This window comes from Leptonychotes weddellii, chromosome 11, assembly GCF_054177405.1.
Source record: "Leptonychotes weddellii isolate Sample4059 chromosome 11, ASM5417740v2, whole genome shotgun sequence".
Classification (NCBI taxonomy): domain Eukaryota; kingdom Metazoa; phylum Chordata; class Mammalia; order Carnivora; family Phocidae; genus Leptonychotes; species Leptonychotes weddellii.
In genome coordinates, this window is record NC_138379.1 from 94,179,076 (window position 1) to 94,193,149 (window position 14,074).

General features: G+C 42.8%; 1 protein-coding gene across 1 annotated transcript; it reads left to right on the top strand.

Moving 5' to 3' along the window:
* The first annotated feature begins 589 nt into the window (after positions 1–589).
* Positions 590–11,559, top strand: MMP13 (matrix metallopeptidase 13). The gene is made up of 10 exons (XM_006741295.3): positions 590–748; positions 837–1,078; positions 1,768–1,916; positions 2,089–2,214; positions 4,147–4,308; positions 5,690–5,807; positions 6,370–6,503; positions 7,456–7,615; positions 9,231–9,334; positions 10,205–11,559. Exons 1-10 carry the CDS (start codon positions 632–634, stop codon positions 10,303–10,305), a joined length of 1,413 nt encoding a protein of 470 aa, XP_006741358.3. The 5' UTR covers positions 590–631; the 3' UTR covers positions 10,306–11,559.
* The last annotated feature ends 2,515 nt before the right edge of the window (positions 11,560–14,074 follow it).

Genomic DNA, 14,074 nt, shown 5'->3' on the forward strand with positions numbered 1-14,074 from the left:
TCATGCAGGATTCCATATTCGTTGAGAGTCACACCAGTGCCTTTAAATTTCAACTGTAGCATTTAGTCCTGTGGATGTGCCCTAGTCCTTCTGAGCCTCCAAGCTGGGGTCTGGTCCAATTCTGTGGCCCTCAGGTACACACAATGTCTCCCTCTGGAATCACTCTAGGGAAAATGATGTTTAGAAGTCACCAGGTTATAGATCTTCTAGAAGCAGGACTAAGTGTCTCTTTAAGGAAGTTAAGAGCATCATCTTGATACTCTCATCTGAAAAAAAGTAAAAGTAGCTGCTTTCCTCCAGAGGGAAAAACATTTTTGCCCAGTAAAGTGAAAATTTTACTACTCTCTGCTTCTTCCCACAGTATCTGTAAATATGCTGAGGCCGTTTATTTTGCCAGATGGTTTTTGAGACCCTGCTGAAATGAGAGACGCCCTCATTTTATATTTCTCTCAAATTCTACCACAAACCACACTTCTTGGGAGAAAAAAAAAAAGTCGCCATGTAAGCATGTTTACCTTCAATGGACTAGGAAGTGGGAACTTGTCTATAAATGATGAGTCACCACTGCAGGTCTATAAAAGTAAAGGTGCTTGTCTGGGAGAAGGCAGAGGCTCCAGGCACAACCATCACGATGCTCCCAGGCGTCCTGGCTGCCTTCCTCTTCTTGAGCTGGACTCAGTGTTGGTCCCTGCCTCTTCCCAGCGATGGTGAGGATGATCTGTCCGAGGAAGACTTCCAGCTCGCAGAGGTAGAGTATCTTGCCAGTCCCAGCGGGATGTTACATCTCACAAGTGCCCTTCTCTTTTAAAAGCAGGCCATTCTGGTCTCTTTTCCAGCGCTACTTGAAATCCTACTACTATCCCCTGAATCCCGCTGGAATCCTGAAAAAGTCTGCAGCAAGCTCCGTGGTTGACAGGCTCCGAGAAATGCAGTCCTTCTTTGGCTTAGAGGTCACCGGCAAACTTGATGATAACACCTTGGACATCATGAAGAAACCAAGATGTGGGGTTCCCGATGTGGGCGAGTACAATGTTTTCCCCCGAACTCTCAAGTGGTCCAAGACGAATCTAACCTACAGGTAAATCAGAGGCTATCTTTCTTTAATCTTTGTTACTTTTTAAAATAGTATTAAATGCCTAATTTTCAGCACAAGCTATAAATGACAGAACATGTGTGGTCCCATTTTTTTTAAGTAGGCTTTAAATATTTAACTAGAAGTTAAATAACTCCAGCAATAACTTTAATACTATTGGTGAGAATGTCTCATGACATCTATTATTGTTACATTAACCCAGCATTATTTTTCAATGGAAATCTCAAGGTATTTTTTTTTAGAAAAGAAATCAAATTAGAAGTAAAAGTAGGTGTAATAAAATTGGCAAATGTACTACATGAGGCATATTTATTAGGAGTGCTTAAAAATGGAGAGTCCTACTCTCTCTAGGAACTTGACAAAGTTATTTCATTTATTTAGATCATAGTAATACAATTCCAAATCTGTATCATACAAGTTTCATTAAATATCTGAATACTTTAAATGTAAGATTCCAAGTGGTCAGATATTTGGAGATACTCAAATATCTGATTGAATTCATTTTGTTATCTTTGTATGGCATCATAATTGATAAGTTCTTTGAAACTTTGGACCTCTAGTAGAACTTTTAAAGAAGCCACCTCATTTTGAGTTGAAAAGCAGTATTCCAAGAAAATATATTCTCAAATATTTCTCCTTCCAAAAATGTAATTGAAACTTTCTCTGTTGAATAGGATTGTGAATTATACCCCTGATCTGACTCATTCTGAAGTTGAAAAGGCATTCAGAAAAGCCTTCAAAGTTTGGTCAGATGTGACGCCTCTGAATTTTACCAGACTTCATGATGGCACTGCTGATATCATGATCTCTTTTGGAACTAAAGGTAATGATGGAGAATCATTTTTAAGAGACATTTTTACATTCTGCTCCCTAATTGTCTCCATTCTTTTATTCCTTCTTTCAGTCATTCATTACTTTTTACAGAATTCACCAAGCATTTGTGCCAGGCACTGCTGGATATAATTAGATTCTTAACTCTTGCTTTTTGTGTGTAGAGCATGGTGACTTCTACCCATTTGATGGACCCTCTGGTCTGCTGGCTCATGCTTTTCCTCCTGGACCAAACTATGGAGGGGATGCTCATTTTGATGATGATGAAACTTGGACAAGTAGTTCCAAAGGTAATATTTCTTATAAAGGTATGATTCATGATTACTAGATTAGGGTTAGACAGTGATCGCATTGATAAGAAGTTAAGAAGCATACTGTAAATTGTATTCGATAGTTGGTTATGTTTTTCAAAAAAATTAAAAGTTTATCTTATACTTATTAGTCTCACAAGTGACATTTCTACAAACCTATGTGAAACATTAAAAGTGAGCAGTTTAGTTTAGTGACTTGAGGGATACTAGCTAACTTTGATTTAGGACCAAAATGTCTTTCTGTCAGTCAAGGTGTTGTTACTGTGGATTACCTTTCAGTGTGTTTAGGAAGTACAGTTTATTACAAATACATACCTGAAAATTATTAGGGCTGGACAGGCAGGTCATAGATGAGTTGGATGTGAGTTGAAATAGTTTTTTTTTCCTTGACAGAAATATTAATGGCACAAGTGTAGTCTGTTTTCTGTTCTCTGTTATATGAGTTACTTGTTTCAGACATATCTATATCATTGATTTTATAAATACTCTTCCAACAAATCAAGATGGTGTCTTACTCCAAACAGCATGAGACAGACCAGATAAAAATTATACTTATAAGAGCAAAATGAAACTCAGTGTTGAATGCATTAGTCAGTAGATGAATCTTCAAACTCAAAAGAATTGGGAATATTAATTTAAGAAGAAGAGCGAGATTGTTCCAAGTAGGACTTACCTATGGAGCTATATTGACCCTTGGTTGTGATAGTTAGAGGTAGTCTTCACAGATAGCTAATTGTTATTATTCGTTTAAATCGGAAGAGTTGTCATTCCCAAGAGTAAAACTGGGCCTTGGCTGACCAGTGCCTCTGCTTCAATGCCTCCAATGTGTCTTTGGAAGGAGAGGTGAGAATTTACGTATTTATGTTCTGAATATTACACGGGTAAGAATGGTTTTAGGAAGAAAGACTAACATCTAGTGTTGTTAAGAGAGAGCCACAGTAAACCTCAGTTTTAGACTCCTGCGTAAGTTCTGTATTTGAAATAGTAACGGAAATGAATGAAAATATTCATAAACAAACCATGATTGATTTTTCAGCTAAAGGCCAGGAATGGGATCTATCCACTAGTCATCTCGGTGAAGAACTGCTTTTTACTCAGATTACGTGAACTTTGATCGCTCTTAGGGTCTGCATGATTTACTAAGTGGTTATACATTTTCGTCAGGCATAGGCTCTGACAGCAATTGGTATTTAAGGTCAAATTGAAACCACTGACTCCAGCTTCCGTGTGGTTTTTTTTTTTCAATTTAAAATATCAGTATTAGGAGGCTCAGAAATTGGTGGTAAGAATGACTAAAGGAAATAATGTAAATATAGTGACACAGTGGTCTTCTAAAATCGAGGAAAGTTGGCCAAGCATTTCCAGAGTTTCTATTCCTTTAAGCTTTAGAGTCTAGAGATATTCTGGAAAGGATCACTTGGTTGGAATTTATTCCCAAGTAGATTCCCAGAGATCCTATTTAGGGCATGCTCCATACTTGGTCATCATCCATTTGCATGATGCCTCTTGTTTAGACGATGTTCTAGAAACGCCCTGATAGCTAGCACCCTATGTGACTTCCCATGACTCCTTCTTCAAGGCCTCCGTTGTCCACTTTCCTCAGCTGCCCTGAGAAAACAAAGAGCACATCAAGATTCTTAGCGTCTTCCCAGTAAATCCTCACTGATTCCTAATTATTTGAGAGCAATCTGTTGCTATTCTAATTAGGTAGGCAGCTATAATCAAAGAGAACATTAAATTATAAGGATTAATTCAATATTTTGAATCTTCCTTCAAGCAACCAAATACTGAATATTAATTTTTTTAAAAAGAGTGAAATAGCCAAGAAAGAGAAAGAGGCAAAGAAAATAGCATTCCATCCATTAACTGGTCACTGCCTTGCTTTCTCATCGTTGCTTTGTTTTCTTATAGGCTACAACTTGTTCCTCGTTGCTGCCCATGAGTTCGGCCACTCCTTAGGTCTTGACCACTCCAAGGACCCGGGAGCACTCATGTTTCCCATCTACACCTACACTGGCAAGAGCCACTTTACGCTTCCCGATGACGATGTACAAGGGATCCAGTCTCTCTATGGTAACTCTTAATTTATCAGTCTAGAAACAGAATAGATGCATACATTTACTTGCAAAATTATCAGTGAATTTATCATTACCATTATTGCTGTCGTGGTTCTGTTATTAAAACCTGGGAAGACATGCCCAGTTTTCCTTTCTGAATCAGACCATCTGCTCAAGTAGAAAATATTCTATTCTCCAAAGATTTTGCAGATTCCTATTTGTATTTTATACCTTGCAAGGTACGTTTGATTCCCACAAAACACCTCTGACATAAGGAAGGAAAATATTTTATTCCCCATTTAACCAATGAAGAAACCACACCCTGTAGCGCTTAAATAGTGTATCTCTAGTACCGTGGCTGAGGGTGAAAGTGTGGTCTTAACCAGCTTTTATAAATTCTGGGTATTCCTTCAACCATGTCAATTTGCCACAGTAGGAACTGTTCAGGTGGCCTGTAGTAACTTTTAATCAACATCTACAATGACCATTGTAAAAATCTCTTCCTTCTTTTTTCTTCCAAATTTTCAATAATATTTATAAAATAATTAAACCTCACCTCAAACCAGCAAAACTGCCTCTACTAATAGAGTTAAAGTTATCAATGTAAACCCTTCTAGAGCAGCGAGCTCAGAAACCTTGCTCATGGCACCTGGCCCATCATTCCCCCTCCGGACTGAAATCTACTATAGCAGCTAGTGTAGATGTGGGCAAGTGCTTTGCGTTTCTTACTATTTCTACAATATTGTGACCAAGGGACTTGATGACAGAACTAATATGAACCGGGTGGAGAAGAAGCAGCTCAGAATTGTTACTGTGCATGCATGGCATCTGTTTTGCACTCACCCGAGCTGGGGGAAAGCTACAAACTCGTGGCACATCAGGGCTGCTGAAGGCCTGGCTGCTCACTCACGGCAGCGGTACTGGGGTTAACTGGTGAAGTGACCGTGTCAGACGTTGCTAGCTGGTAAAAGAGGCAAGAGATAGAGCAGAGGTGAGGACTCCCACAGGGACGGTGTGCCCCCAGGAGTGGCTTGAAAAGAAATGTGTATCTCAAGAGCAGCCTGTCTATAGCTCATGCCAAGGATGGGGAAGGTTTCCTCTGAGTCTCGCTCCCTTCCCCATCCACCCATTTCTATCACCAACCTCAAGAAACCCAAAGATGTAGTTGAGAAGAATCTCAAGGGGTCTTGAGGATGGAAGTAGGAGGAGCAGGCCCACCCACAAGAGCTTGGTGACCCCGCAGGAAGGAAGTAGAATTGCATGGTGTTTGGATCCTGGTGTAGAAGCTGAGGACTTCCTGCCCTCCCTGGAGGGGACCCTGCGACTCTCCACTAGTAGGGGTGGGGCATCAAGAAGTCCGGCCTCACCACCTTCTTCCCTTCATTTCATGCCTGCAGGCCCAGGAGATGAAGACCCCAACCCTAAACACCCCAAAACACCAGACAAATGTGATCCCTCCTTATCCCTTGATGCCATCACCAGTCTCCGAGGAGAAATGATGATCTTTAAAGACAGGTACTCTTGATCTTATTTAACACAATCTGCATGTCATGGACATTTGTGAGGCTGTGTCTGCAAATAGCCAAACATCCAGTCACATTTCCAAAGGTGACATTAACAGCAAAAATCATAGATTTTTGGTAGTATGGGGTTTGTTTTTTTTTTAACATGTTTCAGATGAAATAAACGACTAATGGATAAACACTTTACTTTTCCATGGCTAATCTTGGCATGATGCAGCTTCTCTTTACAACGCTGGTGGCACTCTTCCTCATAAAGATAACCAAGTAAATATACAAACCCAATTTATTTATTTGAAAACACAAGTATTGAAATCAGTTATCATATCAGTAAACCGTGACACCATCCACTTGAGTTCCTTTGGGTCTGGAAAGACTTTTGTTCTGGTGACATATATGGAAATTTGAGAGAGTGTTTACAACCTAAACCTAGGGGTAACGAAAAATGAGATATGAATTTCTCACTTCTACCTTGTTCTAGTATTGTTTGTTCATTTGTTCACTTATTCATTCATCAGTTGCTCACAGCAAACTCTGTATTTTCGCTTTGGCGCTAGATTCTTCTGGCGCTTGCATCCTCAGCTGGTTGACGTGGAGCTGTTCTTAACAAAATCCTTCTGGCCAGAACTTCCCAACCGTATCGATGCTGCATATGAGCACCCCTCTCGGGACCTTATCTTCATCTTTAGAGGTAAGCCTTTCCCCACGTGTCCAGGGCAGGCAGTGATGAACTTGATGCTGCTGGAGTCTTAGCACAATGACCGCTCCTGAAAAAAATACCCAAGTTAAGAGCCAAGCATAACAAAATATTAAGCAGAACATACTTGGAACCTTTCTACCAAATGTCCCCAAATTTGACAAGTAAAAATCTGCATTATTACTTATCCTTACAAATGTACTATTTGTTGTACAGCAGTCGTGTCAGTTTTTTCTTACTTCCTCTTAAAAACTATTTGCTGAGCAGACATTATGACAGTGTACCTCTTGAAACATTGAAAAAAATATTATCCATAATTCCCCTTTCTGAAAAGCTGATTTATTTCATTTTCTCACCTTTTTTGGGTAGTCCTTCACCATATGTAATATGTGTTTTTGAATATTTGTATTCATAGTATATATACATTTTCATATTTTACTTGTTCTCTTGACACAAAATCACGGACAGTTTTCCAAAGTGCTATTCCGTCTTCATGATCATCATTCATAATGGCTACATAGCACTCTACTGACATTGTTTCTGTTGTTTGACTATTACAATTAATGCTATAATAAAGTCACTTTCTATCTGGTATAAAAAATCTGAGTTTTCAATCTAATTCACTGTTCCCTCTGCCCCGCTTATTCATGAAGAAATTTTAATACATTTTTCACCCAGCTCCAGATTAACAGTCAGAGGTAATATGTTGCCAAATTAATTATATTTGGTTGGTAATTATACTCAGGAAGTTAGCATTTTAAGTCTTATTTTTTTGTTTGAAGAATGCTCATATTTCTGTGTTTCATAAACATGGTGACCGCAGACCCTGATTTCTAAATGTATAAAATGTATAAAATGAGTCTTTCTTTGTTAAAGTAAATATCTACATAATGTGAGTCCTAATAGATTCCCTTGGATAATAAAACCATTCTTTCACTTATTCTAGGCAGAAAATTTTGGGCTCTTAATGGTTATGACATTCTGGAAGGTTATCCCCAAAAAATATCCGAACTGGGATTTCCAAAAGAGGTTAAGAAGATAAGCGCAGCCGTCCACTTTGAGGACACAGGGAAGACACTCTTCTTCTCGGGAAACCAGGTCTGGAGGTACGGCCGCCATGTTTACTGTGTTTACTGTGTCACACGGGCCAAGTGAGTCCCACACTGCTCTCACTGGTTTAAATAATTCTCCCATGCTCATCCAGTGGAGAGCTTGGCCAGGAAGCTGCTGGGCCCATGGTTTTTAAAGTCAGCCCCTTTTTGAAGGACAGGGCGAGTTGGAATATTTAGAACACATGTCGATATGAAGGCAGCCCTGACACTAGCAACATCTCCGAGCTTAGAGCCATATATATATTTGGGAATGAGAGTATCTCATAGGAATCCCACACTTGAAAGATTTAAATTGGTAGCTTTACTTTATGTGTACACACACATGCACACATTCTCATCTGTGTCATCTTTGCTGTTTGGCTTCTTTATTTCTGACAATGACATTCACTACTGTCTAAATACTATGACCAAGTTCTCCCCAGTACTGCTGTTCCAGTCCCTATGCCCTAGATAAGGTCTGTGGTGCAATGAGGGAGTGTGACTTACCAGACTGCAAACACACTGTGCTTTTATCCCCCCATTTGGCTGGAAGCTCTTGCCCTTGCCTCTCTCCCTCTTAAAATTCTACCCTCTGGTCAAAGTTAACTGGAAATACCATTTAACCTCAAAGTCTTTTGGAGCACCCATTCACAGGCTATGTCTCTTCTCGAAGCCTCTCATGGCACTGGATGTCTCCTTGTCATGATGCTTGGCTTCCATTGCTTAGTGTTGCCGTGTAGGCACGTCCCACCTCTCTCCACAGTTCAGTGGTTCTTGTCTTTCACCTATTGGAACATATCTCAAGGGAAGGAAACTCTCATCAGTAACAGTAACAGTGGTACATGATGGGAGGCTGTTCTAGGCTAATTTCAGGATGTGTGTGGTTTGCTAGGGTGTGCCTGTGTGCAGGGGAGGTGGATTATGGAACTGTAGCAATGGTAGGGCGAGCCATGCTCCCCTGCCTAGCTTCAAAACCACCAGATGCCCTGATAACTTCTTAGTCCAGGAGTTATACACCCAATATTCTGGCATCCATTATCGTACTTAGAGAGTTGTCTCACCCACGGTGGGAGATCAGTACATAGTTGTTCAATGCACAAACATGTATTTATTTTGGTCTAAGAACACTTTCCTAATAACACACTTCTATAACAGATATGCAGTTTGTGAAATGGAAATGAGCTTGTGACTATCTTTACAAAGATGGCCTTTAGACAAGGTAACAAATGCTCAGCGAGCATCCACAATGCACCCAATATCATAACTCCTAATTTGCAAAAGCTACCAGATGTTCTAAACAGACTTAAAATTTTACAACTCTTGTCAATTTTTTTTAAAGATTTTTATTTATACATTTGACAGAGAGAGACACAGTGAGAGAGGGAACACAAGCAGGGTGGGTGGGAGAGGGAGAAGTGGCTTCCTGCCGAGCAGGGAGCCCGATGTGGGGCTCAATCCCAGGAACCCGGGATCATGACCTGAACTGAAGGCAGACACTTAACGACTGAGTCACCCAGGCACCTCTAACTCTTGTCCATTTTGAAAGGTGTCATGATATCCACTGTATCATTTCTGAAACAATTTCTAAGAAATACGACCTACTTAAGAGTTTCTTTTTCTTACTACATAGCTATGATGATACTAACCAGGTCATGGATAAAGACTACCCCAGGCTAATAGAAGAGGACTTCCCGGGGATTGGTGATAAAGTGGATGCCGTCTATGAGAAAAATGGTAACTAGTTCCATCACGCTGACCTCAATGGGGGGTTTCTGTAGCCCCTCAAAGTATTTCCCTTAGAGAGCAGTTTTATACAGGACTTAAAGGTGCTAAGAAACTTATGGCAGTTAAGGAATAGTTATGTAGGCAGCAAACAAAACATAATACATTTAGAACAAATAAAAATGTTGCTCAAATGATTGCTAATTCTACAAATAATAATGCCAAACTTTAAACACTATCCTAAACTGTTTTTTAAGATTTTATTTATTTATTTATTTATTTGAGAGAGGGAGAGGAAGAGAAAGTGGGGGGGCAGAGGGAGAGAGAGAACCTCAAGAAGACTCCCTGCTGAGCATGGAGCCGGACGTGGGGCTCGATCTCATGACCCTGAGATCATGACCGGAGTCAAAACCAAGAGTCAGACGCTTAACCAAGTGAGCCGCCCAGGTGCCCCAACACTATCTTAAATTATGCTTAATGATGCCAAGAGTCAAAAATTATTGCCATAATTTAAATCAGGGGTAGAGTGGGAAGTCATTTATATAGAAAGACCAATGACTACGGTTATTTTTGCTTTAATTATGAAAAGGGGCATTTTTCCAAACTCAAATAACTAGTATCAATATGTCAAGCATCAAAACTGGAACTCATAGCAAGATTACCACGATTTCAAGGTGACAATTCAGGAGACCTGGGAAACTTGTACTTTTTTTCCTCCCTTAAACCATAAGCAATATAGTAAGGCATTAGTAGGGTTTTAAACACAAATGTTTGCGTCTTAAAAAACAATGGGATCTAACATGTTGTACTTTTAATGTGAGCTGGCGTAAATTCTTACCGATTTCAGACTCTGAAATTTTCTTTTTGGTCATTTCCTTATAGGTTATATCTATTTCTTCAATGGGCCCATACAGTTTGAATACAGCATCTGGAGTAAGCGCATTGTGCGCGTCATGCCAGCAAATTCCCTGTTGTGGTGTTAAGTGTCTTTTAAATATTGTTATTTAAATCCTGGAGAGCATTTGAGAGAATACTTCCAGCGATACTGGGTGTGGGGGACGGGGATGTCGGGGGAAAAGCTTAGTTCTGTGAACAAGCTTTGGTAACTTATCTTTGAATAGATGGTACCTGGACAGTGATACGTGGCTGGAACCACAGTGAATTTTAAAGTTATGGAATATTCAGAGACTGTAAGGATCACCTAATTCTTGCGCGCTACACAGAAGCAGCAGTCGACGGTATTTCCCACAACAGAAATGGGATATATGGTGTGTCAAAGAGAGTTAGCATAATGTTTAAATATATTTATAAGGAAACTTTGCAAAGGCATAGAAGCAAGTCACAGTTATGTAATTAATGAATCATTTTTATTAAAAAGTGTAAAATAGTATGAGAATGGAATTTGCAGGGAGCATGTGGTACCACGAACAGACAGAAACCAAAGGGAAATATCTGTAATAAAGCTATTGTAGACAACTTTCCAAAGAAGTGATTTTGGTTTTGCACTGAGAATATTTGAATGTACATGCCCCCCTTCCTACTGACACTAGGATCAAAGTCACTCCAGATGAGAGACAGGGCCCAATGCCGAGGACAGTAAATGTGGCCTGTGGGTTCGGTTTAATTCTCACTGTTGACCGTGATTCCAGGCCCACTCTCAAAGAAGACATTTTTTTTTTTTTGCATGTTCTACAAGATAAAGAGAGCCCATCTCTCTTTGTATTCAAACATTTCAGGTCTTCCAAAAACATCAAAGAATTAATATGGCTATCACAGCAATCAAAGGCCATGGCATCATTCTTTCATAAACCAACTGATTCTTTAAGATGAAAGGTAGTATTCTAGCCCTGTCTTACCTAGATAATTGCTTTAATTGTCCAGTTCACCATGGATAAAGAGGCTCCTTTCTTAAAATATAAAGTGTATCTTATAAATTGGAAGCATGCTAAAACGGAGACATCCAAAGTAAAGAAAACATCCCGCTGGACTGCAGTCCTCCTGAAGATATGGAAATGTGCTTCTCCCTCTCTTCTTGCTCTTCTCTCACCCCTGGCACAGCTTAACCTGCCCGGCATGGGGTGCTCACTGAGTGGGGGATCAGCCACAGGTGATCTCAGACATGCTGGGACCTCTTGTTCACAGAAATTCAGGCGAAGAAAATAAAGTGTATCATATTTGCAAGATGTGTCAGGAAGCGTTTATACTGTTTATAATAAAAAGGATATTTTCAACAGACATTATTATATAGTACATTTTGTCTTTTGGTGTAATTTTAGGCTTTCTTCACACAAAGAGAATCCATTTAAATTATTCCTTTTTCTTGCCCATATTTCTTGGTGAATGTAATTCACTCACTGTTTTGCTTTGTTTGTTTGTAGAAAGACTACATTCAGAATTAAGAAGTAACTGTCCCAGGCCATGTTAACAGGAGCTCTGCCAGGGTTTGGTCGGCCTCGGGCTGATGGGCCCACTTCCCCAGGTGGAGCTCACAGTTCCTCAGACTCTGCCCTGCTGGGAGCACTATTTGGAAATGAGGTGGGAAGAACACTAGATTGGGAGCAAGGAAGATCGGGTTCTAATGTGTACCTTGAAGCTCTTGGGGCCTGACCCTCTTGAGGTTTAAAACGAGACTATTGCACGTTGATGAAGTTGGGAAATACGGGGAGGCAGGGAACTCTCATGAGGAAGGCAAACACTCTCTGGGAACCTCAGGGTCCCCTGAGCTTAAGACTAGGTCCCTTCTGTTTTCCTAAACACTATCCATCCCCATTTAGTAAGTGTCTATTAAAGGTCAGGCAGCTAAGATGTTGAGATGAACTAGAAAAACTTGCTCTCTACCCCTTAAGAACTTATATCCTACAATGGGGGCAAAATGATTAAAATTTAGTAAGTTAAGTGATTTTGAGGGGAGAATGAGCAGTTACTGTAGGTGTGAGGAGGGCTGCTGATTGTTTCCTCCCAGGGCACCCCTCAAAGTCAGTCTCTGCACTGTTCACCTTCCCAGAATGTGTCATAAGATTCTTCTAAGGCTTGCTATTGGAGTAGAAATGCCCATCCACCCATCCCCTTCCACCCATCCACCCATCCATCTACCCACCCATCCATCCATCCACCCACCCATGCACCCATTTATCCATCATCGTCCCATCTACCCACACATCCATCCATCCATCCATCCATCCATCCATCCATCCATCCATCCCATCTACCCACACATCCATCCATCCATCCATCCCATCCACCCACCCATCCATCCATCCACCCACCCATCCATCCATCCACCCACCCATGCACCCATTTATCCATCCATCGTCCCATCTACCCACACATCCATCCATCCATCCATCCATGCAGTAAATAGTAATTGACCACCTATGCTGTGTCAGGAACTTAAGTAGATGCTGTGGATACACGGAAAAGGAAATCCTTATTACTTTCATGGCGCTCAAAGTCTGGCTGGGGAGATGGGTATTAATCAAATAAGTATGAAATACAACTATGATAAATGCCATAAAGAAAAGAACATGGTACTCCAGTTAGAGGGATTTTCCCTTCCATGTGGATGGGGCGAGGGGCACAGGAAGGTGGCTCGAGAAAGTCCTCACAGTGGAAGAGACACCCCAGCAAATATCGAAGGCGAATACAATGGGGGCAGTGAACGGAACCAGGGAAAGGGCTCCAGATTCAGCCCTTCGGACTACAGAGGATTTTCTGGAGCCGAGCACAGAGCGAAAGGAGCGCCTGTGATGATTTCCGCAGAGTGCAGATGGGAAACATCCTGATCCTCCTGTCTTTCCCGATGCTACATATGAATGGATGGTTTTCTCCGGACAAACAAACAAGCACGCAAACAAAAAGCTTACTGATGGCGAAAGCCTGTTGGTTAAAAAAATGCAGAGCGATCATCCTAAGGACTGGCATGTGTTTGAGAGACGGCGGGCGCGTGTCCGCGAGAGCGCGGCGGAGGCCCCTCTCGGCCTGGGGCCCCGCGGGTCGCCGGGCGGTACAGGGCCGCTCCCCGCCCCCCGGGCCGCTCTCGCGCCGAGGACTCTGCGCGGGACAGGCTGCTTTGGAACAGCACTTGTGGGACGAGCTCCTCGGACCGGCGGCAGCCCCGCGGAACTGCGAGCACCGCGCGTTCCAGGCCCCGCGCCGGACGGCCCCGGCGGACCGCCCCCGGGAAGTCCGGTTCGGAGGCCCTTCCGGTCCCACAGGAAGCGGCCCGGGGGGCGCGGCCTGGAGCACGGGCTAAGATGGCGGAGGCGCGGGGCCCTGAGCTTGGCTCGGCCCGACAGCGCGGCCGGTCGTCCGGTTATTCTGAGCCGCCAGGAACCAGTCGGACTTCTGAGAGAACACAGCCTGCAAGTCTACAAGCAGGAGAGCGGCGGCCCTTTGGGAGGCAGGAGGTGCGAAGTTCACGGGGGCGGGGGGGGGCCGAGCTGAGCCCGCGGGGCGCGGCGGCGGGGAGGGGCCGGCGCACGCAGGCCGCCGCAGGGTCTTAGAAGCGGCCGAGGCAGAACGGAGTCCCGTGCCGCGGGGACGCCCCGGCTGAGAGGCGCTCAGGCGGCGAGCGGCCGGTCCCGGCAGTGACAGGGCGGTCGGAGGAGCCCTGGGTCTCGGGCAGCACGGGGTGGCGGGCGCCGGGGTGCTGCGTCGCTCCCAGGCACAGGGGCGGGAAGCCCGCCCAGAGCGGCGGGCGGAGGTGCCGGCTGGAAGCTGCGGGCCGCCGCGGTCCTGCCGCCGCTGCCGGGG